An 18548-nucleotide genomic window follows, 5' to 3' on the forward strand; every position below is an offset into this window, starting at 1 on the left:
GATAAATGGTTTCTGAGTTGCCCGTGGCCATGACGGCCTGGGAGGCTGGGACCCCGAGAGGAGGGCGTTTCTAGACGAGGGCGGAAGGTTTGGACCCAGCGCGCCGGGAGAAAAGATGCTGTGGTGGAGGGCGCCAGCAGTCGTGGCTTTCCCGGTTCACGAATTCTTGTCTTTTTGCTGCGGAATCAGTAGATGTTCAGTTTCATAGCATGTGTCACAGAGCTGTTATTTCTAAGAGTTGTTAATTTCCTGTGCGCTATTCCCATTGGTATTTAACACTGAACATTCTATTTTTGCATCAAAGGTAGTAGGAATTTCTGGCCGTTCCGTTAGCGTTCTATTCTTCGCAATGATGGATTTCCTTTTGAAGATACGAACGGAAGTGTTTACGGAGGAAATGGTGAGATAAATGGGATTTGCTTCTCCAAATCCTGTGGCGGAGGTGGGAAGTGGGTGGATAAAAAGTTTGGGTATGTTGGTAAGTGTTTGAAGCCGGATGATGCGTGCATAGGGGTTTCTTAAACTATTCTTTCTAATTTTGTATACTTTTGGAAACTTTCCACAATAAAAATTCAATTGTGGATTTTCTTTTTGCCTCCTGTCAGTTAATGTTATTGCCGGCTTACTGAGAACTATAATCCAACAACTTTCTCTTTTAAGGTTTTTTTTTTTTTTTTAAGGTTTGTAAAAATCGTTAACCTGTACTGTATTGGAATAAGGGAGAAAACATTTGGAGAAGCTTATTATCCAACCAATGTGTACTTGAGAAAATTTAAACCTCTTTAGGGAGAGGGGTAAAGAAAGGGCAAAACTTACTTAGTCTAACCATTCTTTAGAGGTAGACCATTATCACAGCATTCAGGGAAGTCAAAGAGGCTAAGTAACTATTATCTTATGTTCTGCTGCTGCTTCCACTGACTGCTGTCAGCTCTCTTATAAAGGCAGTTGCCTGCTCCATGGGATGACGTTTTCCTCTGTCATTTCTTCTTTAGATGGGAGACTTTCAATTTTAAAGTCAAATTTGACAGTTATTAAGATTATGTTAGAAGTTATAACTTAAACATTCCCAAAATTATAGCCAAAAATTAAACATTAACTTTACAACAGCATAGCATGTGTTAAGTCCTAGACATTAATCTTTCATTTTTTTTTAATTGTTAGGATTTTTTTTTTCTTCTTGCTGAGGAAGACTCATCCTGAGCTAACATCCGTTGCCAGGTCTCGTCTTTTTGTATGTGGGCAGCCGCCACAGCATGGCCACTGACAGACCCACTGACAGACGAGTAGTGTAGGTCGGTGCCTGGGAACCAAACCCATGCCGCTGAAGCAGAGCACATGGAACTTAACCACTAGGCAACCAGGGCTGGCCCAATCTTTCATTTTTCGTGCATAAAATCCATTAATTTAATTTTAAAAAGAATGTCATATCATGTCCTGAAGTAGTGCCTGTTCATTCTGTTATTTTTTAGGTTTTCAAATATAGATCCTGTTTTTGCTGTATTAAGGTAGACAGCAATTCTCTTAATTTTAATAATGGAAAAACAGTAAGAAAGTACATTAAGTCAATTTCCAAATTATTTAAGTCTCCTTTAAGAGAGGTGGGCTGAGTCTGTTTAACATAGGAATTGAAAATAGTGAGAGTAGTACTAAAAATGAAGGTCAGAAAATGATTATTAACAATATTATGTTAGGAAAAGAGCATTTTGCTAGCTCATTTTACAGTAAGACTTGTAGTTCCTTTATAGAGAAATAACTGTAAATTATTTTGTTCTCTCAAATCTTTTGCGGGAAAGGGATTGGCTAATGTTATGTATTGGCATTTACAACATTGAAAATGCATATTTTCTGTTGTTTTTTCTTATTTTTAATACCTCATTTGATGCCTTTAAAAAATTTATCAAGCACCTGCTATCTACAGTGCATGATGATAGGCTTATGAATTGAAAAATATTCTGCATAAGGGAATGTTAGGTATTATGATGTCACAGAATATATCACCATAAGAAAACACTGTAAATCAGTAGTTTTTAGGACTTAAAAAAAAATGAGTATTCTTCCCTTGGTACTTTCTGTACATATTCTCAGATAATTTTTGTGTACATAATTCCATAATTCTAAATCAATGATGAAAGAATTCACAATAACTAAAAAAATAGAAAATCTATAATGCATACTGCCTAAAAAGGAGGATTTATAGAAAATGGATTTTATTCTTTAAAGATTATAAAAAGTTTACATATTTAGTAATTTCTCTGCATATGGCTATTATTCCTTTTAATTGGATCTTTAACCTTTTGTTTTTGTATTACAGTTGTTTTTAAGAGAAATGAATAGAAAATAACCCATTTTGAGGAAGCCATGGCAAAATCAAATACAAAACACAGACTTGGTTCTCGGGAATCTTCAGTATCTTCTCTGTTAGCAAGCTGCAGCCTGAGTAGTAGTAATTCCTCTAACTCTGTTGGCTCTTTTCAGTATAAGGATAAACTGTACAATTCTGCATCTCAGGCTCTACAGGCCTATATTGATGATTTTGATCTAAGCCAAATGTATCCTGGTGCAAGCACTGGAAAGATTAACATTGGTAAATGTTCTGCTAATATGCCAGAATTCTCCAGCTATACTTATAAACCAGACAATGGTATGCTTTTTTCTTTTTGTCCAGTGATTTAAAGCATTTGAGAGATGTGTTGTAGCTTTGGAAAACTAGGTGCTCTTTTTTGTTCTTTTGGAGTAAAAACAACTTTTATTATGTTGAGATCTGGATATTTTTCTTAAATGGTTCTGTAATTCTCCAGTTTTCAGGAATTTTCAGCTAAGATCCTCTTTTGACTTTGGAGAGGAAGCTGATGACCGTAACTAATAATAGCAGTTGGCTGATCTGAAACCCTTACGCCATTTTATTTTATTATTTTTTTTTTGTGTGTGTGTGTGTGTGTGAGGAAGATCAGCCCTGAGCCAACATCCATGCTAGTCCTCCTCTCCTTGCTGAGGAAGATCGGCTCCGAGCCAACGTCCACCGCCAATCCTCCTCCTTTTTTTTTTTTTTCCCCCAAAGCCCCAGTAGATAGTTGTATGTCATAGTTGCACATCCTCCTAGTTGCTGCATGTGGGACGCGGCCTCAGCATGGCCGGAGAAGCGGCGTGTCGGTGTGCGCCCGGGATCCGAACCTGGGCCGCCAGTAGCGGAGCATGCACACCCAACCGCCAAGCCACGGGGCCGGCCGCTTACGCCATTTTATTATAACCTAATGGAAAGAGCATTAACTTGGTGGTTCTAGCTTTCATTAACTAGCTTAATGACTATAAGCAAATCTCAGCCTTTCTGAGTTTATACTTGATCAACTTGATGAGATAGGACTATGTTAATCTTTCTGGTCTGTATTCTATGGGACAATAATACAAGATGTTAAGAGTTTTTTCTTGATAAGTCTTCTATGAAGACAATTGTGGAAAATGTATCTGTTGATAACCCAGTTAACATTTTACTAAGCATTTATAGAATGGCCCTAGTATGGAAAAAGTTTGCATTCAACTCTTAGAAGGATGTGGGCAATATATTCCAGAAGAGGAGAATTAGAACAGCTGTTTCCTGTGTGTTAGTGCTATTGCACGGTTAGTAGGCAAGAAAGCAAATTATTTTTCCACCTGGTTTAATAGCATATTTTTATTCCAATGTTGCAGCCAGTCTTGAGTGATCAATATTAATGTGAGTGCATCGGGTATGTTTTGATGAAAAAAGCTGAAGAAACTGTAAATTAAAGAACACGGGAAAATTTAGGAGATTGGAGAGAAAAGTGTAGAAATTTGTTAAAACAAATTGAAAATATGTTAGGAAAAAAAGCACATCCTGTTTCAGCAACGTATACTTTTTATACGTTTAATCAAAGCTTTAGTAAATATAAAATGGCAAAAATGATTCTTAAATTCTTAAATCCTTAATTTTCAGTTACTGTTGAATATTATGAAGTATTTTTATATGATTTAGAAAGATAAACGGAACTATGCTTTGTTTTTCAGCTTTTGAAAATCTCGATCACAAAAAAAGCTCCTTGTCCTTATCCTATAGAAGACAGACTATTAATGACATAGACTCCATTAGCCTAACTACTGATGATCTATTAAAACTTCCAGCAGATGGATCATTTTCTTTCACCTATGTTGGACCAGGTCACCGAATTAGCAAGAAAAACAAGAAATGCATTCGGAGACTGAGTTCATTGGACACTGAAAGGAAGCAGAATTTTCAAGAACCCACCACTCCCATGGACAAGGATAACTTAGCTACTCCTATTGTATACACAAATATAAATGGAAAGCGATGTGGTAGGCTAAAAAACCCAAAGTTTGTGAATAAGACTAATAAATGCGTTTCTGAACCATCTTTATCTTTTTTCAAGAAATCGTCTTTCAAGGACAATTCAGAACACAATCTGCAAAAGAATTACCCAAGATGGCTCACTAGCCAGAAATCTGACCTTAATGTTTCAGGGATAACTAGTATACCTGATTTCAAATACCCAGTCTGGCTCCACAATCAAGACTTGCTACCTGATACAAATAGTCAAAAGATTTATAAAAAATTTGAAGAAGATCAACGTTCCACTAGACATAGTTACCAGGCCCAAAGAACTTCTCGGCTTATGAATAAATTAGATTGTTTTGAATATTCGTTTGAACCCTCAAACACTTCAGAGTCTTTGAGTGATGATAAAGGATTAGTTAATGAATATAAATGTGATTTTGAACAATGTCAGTGTGCGAATCCACTTCTCCCAGGACAATCCAAAAAGCCATTCAGCGGTAATTTTGTTTTGTTTTGTTTTTAAGAACCAAAGAAAGTGCTGTAAACTTGACCTTATATCTAGGAGGTTTTATGTTGTATTCTTGATGTAATGATCAGGTGATGTATCTTTTTTGAACTGTTATGGTCTTCATTTATGTATCACTTTGTGACTAGAAAATGTCTTTTCTCCCCTTTTTTTTCTGTTTGAAGTGTCACATTTTAACATAATTTGCTATTATAGATATGTGTATATTCCAAATTTTCTGAGTTCTTGTTGCCTTTGTGAGATTTCGCTGTACTTTTCATTTATTTTTTTCCTTAAAAAATTAATGTAATCTTTTAAATTAGGTGACAAAATTGAATTGCTTATCTTGAAGGCCAAGAGAAATCTAGAGCATTGTGCAGAAGAATTACCGAAGTCTATGAAAAAGGATGACAGTCCTTGTTCATTAGATAAACTTGAAGCAGAAAGATCATGGGAAAATATTCCTGTTACTTTGTAAGTAAGTTACAATGGAAAAACTTTAGTTTTCCAAATGAAAAATGTCATGTGAACATCTGATTTATTTTTTAAATAACAATGATAATTAACAATGGTAATAACAAGGTAATTCTATAGAACATAGCTTTCAGTGTTGCTTGCTTTAAATTGCATTTTTCATTTGTTACCACAAGGTGGTGTAATGTTTCATAAGATTGGAGGCAGATTATATAACTTGTCTGTGTCACATGTTTGTTTTGTTGCACTATGAAATACTGATATATGTTTAATATGAGGAATTAGAACCAAAAGTAACTATTTTGCAGATGGGAGAGTGCTGTGAAATTCTTGTTACTTTTTTTGCTTTAAGCTTTTCCCCCTCTATATTCTCTCGATATGTTAGAGTCATCCATTTCTTTTTATTTACATTTTACTTTCTCTTTTAGTCCTTATTTTCCTTAAATGATGATGCATTTTCTTGTGTAGTCTATTGTATAAATTTTTGCAGTTTCTAAGATTGTTTTCGTTTGTGTGATTAACCTTTCTATGACATAGTTTCTCAGAATAATTTAAAAAGTGTTTACCTAGATACCTGTGAATGTGAGTGTGGAGCTTCGATAGGAAAGCTTTTATTCTTAGTGATATTATGACATCTGGACTCATCAGAAATGCATTCTTGATAACTGTATATCTTGCCTTAGGCTTTGATAATTTATTAACTTCAGTTGACTAAACTTTCATTCTGTTATAGATGGAGTTTGTTAATTCCTGGATCCTTTTTTGGTTACTTCCCAGTTGAACATCTTTTTTTTTTTTTTGAGTGTGGACACTGACTATAATTCTGGTTTGGAATTATGAGTCTGTCACTTCCTTGCTGAGGCCTTTTCAGGTTACTTAACTTCTCTACACGTTAGAGAGGGAGAAATAATATTTACTTTGGGGTTGTTGTGAGGATTCAATTGATTAGAATAAACATAAGGTACTTAGGACAGTTTCTGATTTATGACGAGCTCTCTTGTAAATTGTAATAGTGGTGATGATTATCCAGAATATGTTTTTTCTCTGTTTAGCTTCATTTCTCAATTATTTGTTCAATAGTATCTTTTTAAAAAAAAATTTGGATTAATAATTAGCTCGCTTAATTCTTAAACTTCTCTTCATTTCCTAATTTATCTTCTTATCATTTGGTCTGTATTTGTAAAGACCATAGTTGCAATACTTTGCTTTCAATTGAAACCAAAATGGGTGAGCAAATAATATCAGCGATGTTTAAATTAGGAGTAAAATTTTTGAAGCATTTAATGTATTTTGTAATTAGTTAACATAACTTTTGACTTGTATAATTAGTATTATCAATGGTTTGGCCCAATACCTTGCATACAGTAGTTGATTTTTAGAAGATTGAATTCATATTGTGATGGATATGTTTGTACATAAAATTAATGATTTTGTGAGAAGAAGGAGTAGACCTGACCTCAGTGTGACATAGATAAATTATTATCAGTCTGTCTTCAAAACCAAAATTGACTAGGAAGTACTCAAAGTAGTATACTGAAAGATAGAACACAACCACAACCAGATAATTGCTTTTTTTGTTTGTTTAACTTTCCATAATGGAAAATTTCAGACAAATACAAAAGTAGAAGAATAGTATAATGAATCCCTATGTACTCAGCACCCATCTTCAATAATCAGGTAAATGCTCTTTGATCATAGTGGATGGATGTACAAACTCCTTTGGTAAAGAATGGGAGAAAAGACTACTTAGGAGCAAGAAAGAGCTCATAGTAATTTACAATTCAAATGAGTCAATAATGAAGTGCTGCTAATTATTAAGAAAAAAATCAGTCTTGTGAAATGTAAATGTTACAAAAAGATTCCTAGATAGCCAAGTACTTGAGTTAAAACACATCTTATCTTGAAACATAAATGAGGGAGAGATAGAATGAGTTTATTTTCTATGACTAAGAGAATTTGGTTTTGGGAAAATTCATGCCCTTTCTTCTACCACCCTTTGAACATCAAGAAAGAAACTAATATTTATTGAGCATCTATTAAATGTACCAGATGTGTAGAGTTAATTTATGCAATGCTTCTGTGAGATAAGTGGGACTAGAAATGTAGAAACTGAAGTTCAGATAAATAAGTTACATAAGGTCCCACGTGAGTAAGATTGGGGTTTGAACTCAGGAATTTTAATTTCAAAATTGGTCGTTTTCCCACTGTAATCTGTCTTCCATGTTAATGCCAGTTCTGGAGGGGAAGTCTCTTCTGTTCCTGGCATGTGGAAGAGCATGTGCCTGCCATTCCAGTAGAAACTCGTATAAGTTTGTGGGGGTTTTGTGTATTATCATTGGGTAACTAACAATGTTTAGTGAAAAAAGGTACTGCTTATTTCAAACAAATGAGCTTTTGGAGCATAGGCTATAGTTGAAGGCTGATTTGTCGTTTAGTTGAAGACTAATGTCTTCAGTTTCTTGATGGTTTTTCCTTAAAGCTTTAAAGGAGAAACAAGGAGATAGGGAGGGGTTAGATTCTGGTATCAGTTTAGGGAGAAGATGAGGGAATTACTGAGCAATGTCAGTATGAATCATATCCATAATGATTATTTCTTGGTGACCATTTGTATCTAAATGAAAACCATTCAATTATATACTGTCTAATTTTTATAAATTGGGAACTTAATTGATATTTTTTTTCCTTAAATCCTATTTAGCAAATCCCCTGTTCCTGTTAACTCTGATGATAGTCCTGAACAAACTTCAAGGGCAAAGTGTGCTAAAGGGTTCCTTGAAGACTTTTTAAATAATGATAATCAGGTGGGTGAAGTTAAATCTTTTTAACTTATTAGAATATTTATGACTAATATATAGATATTAATTTCTAAGTCATTTAGATGATATAAAAGAAAAAAGGACCCAAATCTCCTCTTCCCCAACATACATCCATAAAACCATCACTCCTAGAATTATTGATAATTTTATTTTAGTAGTCTAAAGTAGAGGGACCTGGGATTGAACTCTATAGAGAGCCTAAATTGTCATCACAGTGTTTTCTTCTGGAAAACATGTAAAACAGACCATTATAGAGTATGTTATATTTTCCCGTGGGGTGGTTGATTATTGGGAGTTGTATTTCTAAGATACAGTTATAAATATCTATAATTTAAAATAGGAAAAATATTATTAAATTTTACAAAATAAGCATATGTGCATCTTGCAAGTAACCCCAAAATAAAATATAAATGTATATATATGCACATAAGAAATGATATATAATTTGATTTAAGAATATGAGCCATGGCTGTTAAATATTGAAATAATACTTTTGGGATCTTAACATTTGGAAGATTTAAGAAGTTGAACACTCAAAACAAAAATTAGCTAAATCTTAATAAAATGTCTTTTCCTTGAGTGAAGTTTACTAGAGAAAGTAGAAGCTGTCAGAATATGTCTGACCTTAGAGCTCTATATAAGATACTATAGCAGATGCTGGGTAAGTGAAGGTTATTTATCAAATATTTATTTGACAAGTAGTTGAGTACCAAGCACTTTTCTAGGAACTGTATTCCTAGTAGTGAATAAGTGAGAGGAAATCCTTGCCTCTAGGATTTTTTATTCTAGTTGGAGAGACAAACTAAACAAAAATATAATATATAATATATAAGGGAGTAATGTAAATGTTATGAAGAAAAATTAATTGAGATAGAGAAATGAGGGTACAATTTTAGATAGTAGTCAAGAATGGCCACTCTAATGAGATGATATTTGAGCAGAAACCTAAAATGAGTGGATAAGCCACGTACTTACGGGGAAATAAATTTACACATGAAGGTAATAATAGGTGCAGAAATCTCAAGGCAGAAATGTGTTTGACATGTTCAAGGAATATGTAGCTATGTAGCTCAATCAGAATGATAAAGGGAAAGAATGGTAAGAGATAAGATGGAGAGGTAACCAAGAACCAGGTCGTGTGGGTGCTTGTAGGCTATGGAATGAAGATTTTACGTTTTATATAAGTGTGATGAGAAGTCACTGGAGGGTTTTGAGTGGAGGAATAAAATTATCAGATCTACATTTTAGAATTTAAAATGGAAGCCATATGAAGCATCAACTTAAGAGGAGCTAGAGAAGGAGCAGGGAACTGAGTTAGGAGGCTTTTGCAATCTTTCAGGGTGGGGATTGCAGAGGCTTGGATTCAGGTGGGTATATTAGGGGTGATCACAAATGGTTAGACTTGGAATGTGTCTTGAAGGTAGACCTGGTAGGATGCAGATAGAGAAGATTTAAATGAATACAAGATGTTTGAGCCAAGCAGCTAAAGGATTGGGTGGTGCTATTTACTTAGCTAAGTAGAACTGGTAGAGGAAAAAATTTGCAGAAGATTTTTTTAAGTTAGAGATGGATGTGTGATAAGTACTAACGAACTGGTCCCTTTTCCCCTGCCCATACACATACAACCTCACCACCAGTGGTTTTTTTAAAAAATAATTTTAGATGTATAGAAAGTTACAAAAATAATAGGGAAAGTTCCTGTCACCCTTCTTCCAGCTTCCCTAATGTTAACATTTCACATTACCATATTATAATGATCACAAACAGGAAATTAACAGGCACAATATTGTTAACTAAACTATAGACTTTTTCTAATTTCACCAGTTTTTCTACCAATGTCCTGTTCCAGGATCCAACTCAGGATCCAACATTGCATTTAGTTGTCATGTCTCCTTAATCTGTTTCAGTCCGTGACAGTTCCTCAATCTTTCCTTGTCTGTCAGGACCTTAACACTTTTGAACAGTATTGTTTGGTGGTTATTTTGTAAATAGTTCCTCAATTTGGGTTTGTCTGAAGTTATCTCATGATTAGAATGAGGTTATACATTTTTGGCAAGAATGCAACAGAAATGATGTTCTGCCCTTCTCGGTGCATCATATCAGAGGGTTCATGATATATTGATATCATTGATATATTGATATGAGTCTTAGTTCAGGCTCCTGTAATAAATATGTCAGAGAACGGGTGGCTTAAACAACAAACGTTTATTTCTCGCAGTTCTGGAGGCTGAGAAGTCCAAGATCAAGGTGTTGGGTGAGGACCTGCTTCTAGTTTGCAGATGGCCATCTTCTTGTATCTTCACATGACAGAGAGCAGAGAGGAAGGAATCTTTCTTCTTATAAAGGCAGTAATCCCATTCGTGAGGGCTCCATCCTCATGACCTAATTACCTCACAAAAGCCCCTCCTCCAATACCATTACATTGGGATTTGGCTTCAACATATGAATTTTAGGGGGACACATTCAGTCCCAGCAATATGTTACTACAATAATAATAATAATATATAAAATTATAATGATATGTTAATGCTTGTGATATTAACCTTGAACACATGGTGTGTACTTGTTTTCTCTTTAGTAAAATTACTGTTTCCCCTTGTAACTAATAAATATCTTAGGGGAGATACTTTGAGACTATGCAAATAGTCTGAGGCAGGGTGGCTTAAACAACCAACTTTTATTTCTCACAGTTCTGGAGACTATACAAATAGTCTCAAACATTTATCCACTAATTTTAGTATCCATTGGTAGATATTGTCTTTTCTTCTACATTATTAATTGAAATTCCTGTGTAATGAAGAGTTGTTCCTTCTCTCCCATTTATTTGTTTATTAAATTTTTATATCAGTAGAGACTCATAGATATTTATTTTATTCTAAGTTAATAATACAATATTATTTGTTTTTTTGCACAAATTGTTCCAGTTTAGCCCATAAGGAGTTCCTTTAGGTTGGCTGTTGTGTCCTTTTGACATGTCCCCATCCTTTTTTGAGCACTGCTCTGAGGAGCTGTGGTTCTTTTTATGGGGAAATGGTGTTTAGAAACTAAGACTAGGTACCAGGTGTGCTTATTGCTACTGAGTTGTTATTCATTCTAGACTTTCTCAGCAGGCAGACTTAGGAAACGTGTGTTTATTAACCCACACATGCATATCTATATTTCTTTATCTGTATATGTATATTTTATCCATATGTATCAAATTATGAGTTCATACTGATACCTCTGATTCCAGTCCAGTACCACAGGGTTCGTTTTGGCCTTTTCTACTTCTTGTAACTTTTTCTCCACCTGTGAGAATCCTGACCTTTATTATCTGTAATAGCTTTACTTATTTTTTCAGTCTTAGCATATACATAGTTTCAGAATTGCTAACCCGTACCCCTGTAAGAAACAAATTTACTAACTAGATTACATTATTTGTGTACAGTTATTTTTGTCTTTAGGCCTACAGTATCCCAAAACAGTCAAAATACTGTTTTCCAAAGTTACATTGGTTAATTATTTTCTTCCCAACCCTTTTCAGCGTGGTCGTGTTGTTCATTTGCAGTACTGTTAGGTGGTTCATATTTTGTTGTAGATATTGGGTTCTTCCCAAATTCTGTTTGGTTTGTTGGTTTGTTTTTTGTTTTTTTTTGTTTGTTTGTTTTTTGAATATGTGAAACATTACTATACTTCTAAGAATCAGAGCTATACGAAAAGATATACTCAGAGACATTCACTACCAGGTTTAAATAAGTCTTAGGATATATTCTATCACACATACCAACATTTATTTAACATTCATTAGTGAATGGCACAAAACAGTTCATGTAATCTATTTTGTAGTTTTCTTTTTTGGTACTCTGGCCACTACTTAGCATGAAAAGTTCACTTCAAGGCAGACAGCAAATTCCAGAGGCAGCCTTTTGTAACCCTTATGGTTGGCATCAGGCAACCAGAAATTCTTCTAACCAATGACTGGATGCAGATCACTTAAGGATAATGCCTCAGGTGCTGTGTCCAAGAGTGCAGGGATATAAGCCTGACTGGATGCTTACACCCGTTTCTTTTTCTTTTCTTTTAAATTTTGGTAAAATAACATAAAATTGACCATTTTAACCATTTTTAATTGTACAGTTCTGTGCAATAAGTACTTTTACGTTGCTGTTGAACCATAACCACTATCCATTTCTAGAACTTTTTCATCTTCCTGAACTGAAACTCTGTGCCCATTAAGCACTAACTCACCTCCCTGTTCCCCCTCCCCCAACCTGTGGCCAACACCATTCTACTTTCTGTCTCTATGGATCTCACTACTCTAGGAACCTTATATATCTTAGTCTTCTTCTCAAGCTGCTGTAGCAAAGTACCATATGCTGGGTGGCTTAAACAACAGAAATTTATTTCTCACAGTTTTGGTGGCTGGGGAGTCTAAGATCAAGGTGCTAGCTGATTCTGTTCCTGGTGAATGCTCTTTTCCTGGGTTGCAAACAGCTGCCTTGTTGCTGTGTCCTCATATGGCCTTTCCTCGGAGCTCTCAGTGTCTCTTCTTATAAGGATACTGACCTATGTTATCAGGGCCCCACCCTTATGACCTTATTTAACCTTAATTCCTTATGTCCAAATATAGCTGCGTTCAAGCTTAGAGCTTCAATGTGAATTTTGCGGGAGACGCAATTCAATTCATAGCTTCTTATACAAGGAATTATACAATATTTGTCCTTTTGTGACTGGCTTATTTCACTTAGCATAATGTCTTCAAAATTCATCCATGTTGTATCATGTGTCAAAATTTCTTTCCTTCTTAGACTAAATAATATTCCATTGTATGTATGTACCATGTTTTATTTCTCCATTCATCTGTTGGTGGACACTTGGGTTGCTTCCACCTTTTGGCTATTGTGAACAATGCTGCTGTGAACATGGGTGCATGATATCTGTTTGAGTCTTTGCTTTCACTTCTTTTAGGTATATAACCAGAAGGGGAATTGCAGGATCAAGTGGTAATTCTACGCTTAATTTTTTGAGGAATTGGCATACTGATTTCCGTAGCAGCTTCACAATTTTACATTGCTACACTCTGTTTCTTATACCCTGTTCATAAATGTGGAGAATGTCTTTAAAATCTTTTTTGCCATTATGCTTAACTTTGAATCTCTTCACCAGTAAGAGCCCACTTCTAATATTCTTATGCTAGAAGTCAACAACTTCCTCTAGACTTGAAATTTAAATAGTACCTATACTGTCCATGCTGAAATATGTTAAATTACAGACATCTTAAGAGGACTGTTTGCCACTTTGTGGATAGTTATCAGGACACAGAAACTCATTTGAAAGATGTAAAAATAATAGGTTGGTAATACTTTTAAGAAGAAGTTTAAAAATATCCCTTACAGGTTCTCTTAAAAGAATCCTGACCACCTTATGTGGCTAAGTGCTGTTGCCTTCTTTGGACGCAGGTAAGATCAGTGATAGTCGAGGTATGAGTGTTTTTTAGGTAGCAAGGAATGTGTGGCCCATGAACAGGTGAAAAACTAGCATTTTCTGTGTGAAAGCATATTTAAAAGTGTGCAGAGAATAATATATTTGAAATTCTAGGCCTTGCTTAGCTGATAACCAGTTTCATTTACACACCTGAAAAGAGCGTGTTGTCTTAACTGCTCTCTGAGGACCTTTCAGTTCTAAAAGTCTATGATTTTAAATGTACTAAAGGAATGCATTGCAATTGTAAACATGTGCTATTCATTGTAAAAGAGCAAGAACTAGAAAGGATGCCAAACTGTTAATAATGATTGTCTCTGAGTAACTTCATCTGGGAACTAGGTATGAGAAGGTGATGAATTACAATTTTGATTTTTTAAAATACTTTATTGACATGTATTGTTTGGATTTTTGCATTAATTTTATATCGGAGAAAGTAATACAAAGTATAACTTTTTCCCCCTGAATTTGAATGGTTAATCATTCATCTATTTTTCCTTTAGAGCTGTACCCTTTCTGGAGGAAAACATCATGGTCCTGTTGAAGCCCTGAAACAAATGTTATTTAATCTTCAAGCAGTACAAGAAAGTTTTAATCAGAATAAAACCACAGAGCCGAAAGAAGAAATTAAGCAAGTAAGCACAAACGTGATTTATGGATTGAGACCTGTGAATGTGAATTGAGATCTGTGAAGAGAAAAGATTTCTTCCTAGTTCTTTTTTCAGATTGACCTCTAGTTTTATGTTAATAAGCATGCCACGTAACACATGTGGTAGAGTTGTACTGTTATTCTTTTTTCAGAAAGTTAATCAAATTTAATACTATTAGATTTCTGCAGTTATGTACCCCTGAATGGATTGTTGTATTTAGTTTATGGTTATAAATACAACATCTTATTTAGATGTGGCATTACAACTATAATATGAAAGAATTGTAAGAGTTGTTTATGAATGCCCTACAAAATTATTCTGTGTGGTCCAACTTCTTGCATTTATATTCGAGGAGGCCTTGAAACTTTTTCAGCTTTAGGCTTCTCCACGTACCTTTGTCATCTGAAATTTAATTTTGTTACCATATATTTATTGACTTTTCTGAATACAGTTATGTAAAGTTTTATTTTAAAACTGTTGTGTTTTTGTATATTTCCTGGGAATTTGGAAATCTCTTTCTGCTTTGGGTTTCTCCTGTAGGGGTTGAATTTTCTTCACAGTATTATAGTGTTTACGAACATAGAGTTTATATTCTCCCAAGTCTGATTATAAATTCTGATTTTTCCATTTCTTAGCAAGTACAATATTTGTACAGATCACTTAACCTCTTTAGTTTCAGTTTCTTCCTCTGTAAAATGAGGTTGTTGAGAAGATAAATTGAGACAAACTATATAAAGTGCTTATAGTGCTTGACACCTGGTAAAACTTAATACCTGGTAAATATTTAATAAATGTTTTTATTGTCATTGTTTTGTTATTCAATAGAACTTTATGAAATTCAGTTTTCACTATAAATGAGTGGATCAGCTCTTGGGAACTATCAGAGCCTACTCTTTTGAGTTGTATTTCTTAGTTTTTCTCTTTATATTCTAATGATCATAACATTAACATATAGAGTGTAATTCATCCTTCTCTTTCCTCCCCTTTTAAACATCATTGAGACATAAGCTTGTTCAATAAAGTCATAATTTTAAGCCAAGATTTGATTTTTATTGGACATATATTTAGAATCATACTTCAGGACAACTGAAGGATGAGTCTAAGTAGTAGTAGTAGTATTTTCAGAATAAAGAGAAAATAAAAATATTTAATGCTTTATTGAAAATTATTTGCTAGAATTATTTCCTTGGAAATGCAGACAATATATATATTTTTTTTGGTGAGGAAGATTGGCCCTGAGCTAACATCTGTGCCAGTCTTCCTCTATTTTGTATGTGGGTTGCTGCACAGCATGGCTTGATGAGTGGTGTAGGTCCGTGCCTGAGATCCAAACCTGTAAACCCAGACCGTCAAAGCGGAGCATGCCGAACTTAACCACTATGCCACTGAGCCGGCCCCCAGACAATATTTTTTAATGTTCTTATTAATCGCATATTAAATAGCACTTAAATTATATAAAATTTTCAATATTTTATTATATTTGGTGTTTTTAATAATAGGTTTCAGAAGATGATCTCTCTAAATTACAATTGAAGGAAAGTATGGTTCCTATTACTAGGTCACTTCAAAAGTAAGTATTCTCTGCTAATTTCTGAATATGTTATGGATACAAATCCATTTCAGCCATCCCTTTGATTGAAATCAGAAGGTTACAGGATGGAATTAATTAGTTCTAAGAATAGATATACAAGATATATTTAAGCTTCTTGGAGCATATTGTTTAATCCTGAAGTTTTCTCTTAAACCGGTGCTATTGCCTATTTAAAATGTTCTTAAGACCTAATAAGATAACCTTAGACATCTAAAATATAATGGCTGTGGATGGCCTAGAGAGATTCCCTTTTCATTTCTAAGTAATAGCAACAATTTGAGATAGTATTGGTATGGATATCCTGGAAGAACAACTTGTTCATGAAATGTGTTTTCATATATTCTCTCTAGAATAAATATAATAATCATGAATGTATTATTATTTCACATATCTCCACAGAAATCTTAAGTGGGTATAATGTTCTAGGTATAAAGATAGATCTAAATGCTTTAAGGGTGTTAATCTACCTATTTTCTTAGTTCCTTATACTTATTTCTTATCTTAACTAAAAAAGTGAGGAAGAATACAAGTCTTTCCTGTAGTCATGATGTTTGCAGAAGAGAAGGGTATTTACTTATGGGTTTGGTTGTGTGAATATGATGTGCCCTCAGAAGATGGAATACTGAGTTTAGGAAATGCTAAGATTAAAATTTTTTTTTTTTTTGTGAGGAAGATCAGCCCTGAGCTAACATCTATGCTAATCCTCCTCCTTTTGCTGAGGAAGACCGGCTCTGAGCTAACATCTATTGCCAATCCTCCTCCTTTTTTTTTTTTTCCCCCCAAAGCCTCAGGGGATAGTTGTATGTCATAGTTGCACATCCTTCTAGTTGCCGTATTTGGGACGCGGCCTCAGCATGGCCGGAGAAGCGGTGTGTCGGTGCGCGCCCGGGATCCGAACCCGGGCCGCCAGTAGTGGAGCGCGAGCACTTAACCGCTAAGCCATTGGGGCCAGCCCCTAAGATTAAAATTTTTGCTTTTATAACACTGTTTCACTTGGCTGTAAATGGGGCTAAACAAATACCGTATACATTTTGTCCTTTCAGAATTTGCTTAGGATTCTGTTATCTAAGGAAGCAGTGGAAAAGTGCAACACTAGACATGTAATTGTCATGAGATGGTCATGAGATATATGTATCTTTTTTGTTTTCAGAGTTTAAAAATATATATATGATTTTTTTCCCCTCTGCTTAATTTATAATCTTTTGGGTAGAAATAATGCCTCTTTCTTTGTAGCTTGCCATAGTACTTGGGTATAGAGTTGTATACCTAGTAGGATTCCCTGAGTAATGATAACTAACATTGACCAAGTGTCAGTGTTCTGAATGCTTTTGAATGTAATTCATGTGATATTCACAACACTCTGAGGTAAGTACAGTTTTTATCTTCATAATACAGATCAGGTGATAATGATCAAGTAATAAAGTAACTTGCCCAAGGTTACATAGCTAGTAAGAGGTAACACTGGGATTCTAACCAGACAGTCTGATGCTACAGCCTATGTTCCTAACACTACTCTACTTACGGATAGTGGATAGTGGTGCATTATCCATTTAGACTAGGTGCAGGGCCTCAATTGATTATCTAGGATAAAGACCTCATTCTTCTTTAAAATTTAAGTTAGATGACCTCAAGCTTTCTATGACTCTTAAAAGCATTGATATCGAACTTGTGTCACAGACATAAAAGTGTTTTCTGACTTAAAGTACATACCCTGGAGGATGTTTTTCTTGGTGAAAATGAACACTGGGCCATAAGTGATTAAATGACCGCAAAAATTGCTACTGATCATAGGTGCTTTTACCATTTGCTAGAATTTTTTTTAATAGTAACTTTTTTCCACCTTAGACAATCAATAATCTTGCCTACATATAGAATGCCATTTTCAGAGTAAGAGTCACGTTTTGTTAAATGGCTTTTAGCTATTGATTCTGTTGGATTAGCTGAGGCAATCTTAATTTAGCTTTTACTTTACATTTCAAAAGTATTATCAGTAAGGCATTTGTACTGTTATGAAGTAAGTTTAGTCTTACAAAGGCATGTTAGTATATTTTTTCATTATTTTTAGTCTATAGATTGACTGTTTTAAGGACAATTTAAAATTAATTCAGTCTCAGAATTCCTCTTTCTAGACTGCAAAATGTTCTGGTTAGGTTAATCGTCATCTTTTCGTATTTTAAAATAAATAGACTAAGCTTCTTCAGATGTTACAGATTGTACCTTGGGTGCTTTAATGACCTTTCCTAGGGTGAAAGTACTATTATGTCTCTCCCCATTCCTCAAATAACAGTTTTTAACGGTTTGGGTTGCTAGCCAGTTTTAAAATATCTTTCATTAGCCTTAGGAAACTCCAAGCTTTTAGTGTGGGTTCTGTTTACTGCCTTGGACGCTTGATTTTCTTATGTTCTCCCATTAGAAATAACTACTCTCTAGGAGCTGAAGTATACATGAATGGTGTATACTTCATCAAAATAAAATGTTATTTTTTCCAGAGTGATTTTGCTTTTAGTAGGAATCAAAATAGTAATTGTTTTGTATCTCTATAATACTTAACATTGTCTTATGCATCTACGTATTGGGAATTCAATAAAAACTTATTAACAGAAACCTCCATAAGATACATTTGTCATCTTTAAGCAAGTAAAAAAATTGAGCAAGGGCCTTTTCTAGAATCTTTTATTATGTCTTATAAGCCACCAGCTACTCTGCCTAGGCTGGCTGTGATGAATGAGCCATAGTATATCACTCA

General features: G+C 34.5%; 2 protein-coding genes across 2 annotated transcripts in view; both read left to right on the top strand.

The window, feature by feature from the left end:
- C14H18orf54 (chromosome 14 C18orf54 homolog) overlaps positions 1–18548 on the top strand; it is a 28761-nt gene that overhangs the window by 475 nt on the left and 9738 nt on the right. The window contains exons 2-8 of the mRNA XM_014781428.2: positions 305–400; positions 2312–2641; positions 4021–4803; positions 5135–5285; positions 7984–8086; positions 14065–14196; positions 15711–15781. Coding sequence (XP_014636914.1) covers positions 2359–2641; positions 4021–4803; positions 5135–5285; positions 7984–8086; positions 14065–14196; positions 15711–15781 — 1523 coding nt within the window. The 5' untranslated portion in view covers positions 305–400; positions 2312–2358. The remainder of the gene's footprint in view (positions 1–304; positions 401–2311; positions 2642–4020; positions 4804–5134; positions 5286–7983; positions 8087–14064; positions 14197–15710; positions 15782–18548) is intronic.
- LOC101398581 (uncharacterized) overlaps positions 15711–18548 on the top strand; it is a 43090-nt gene continuing 40252 nt past the window's right edge. Inside the window, exon 1 of the mRNA XM_004422554.3 lies at positions 15711–15781. The gene's annotated coding sequence lies outside the window, so the exon portion shown is untranslated. The remainder of the gene's footprint in view (positions 15782–18548) is intronic.

This window comes from Ceratotherium simum, chromosome 14 (assembly GCF_057802395.1).
Source record: "Ceratotherium simum simum isolate JZ-2026a chromosome 14, ASM5780239v1, whole genome shotgun sequence".
In the NCBI taxonomy this organism is placed as follows: Eukaryota; Metazoa; Chordata; class Mammalia; order Perissodactyla; family Rhinocerotidae; genus Ceratotherium; species Ceratotherium simum.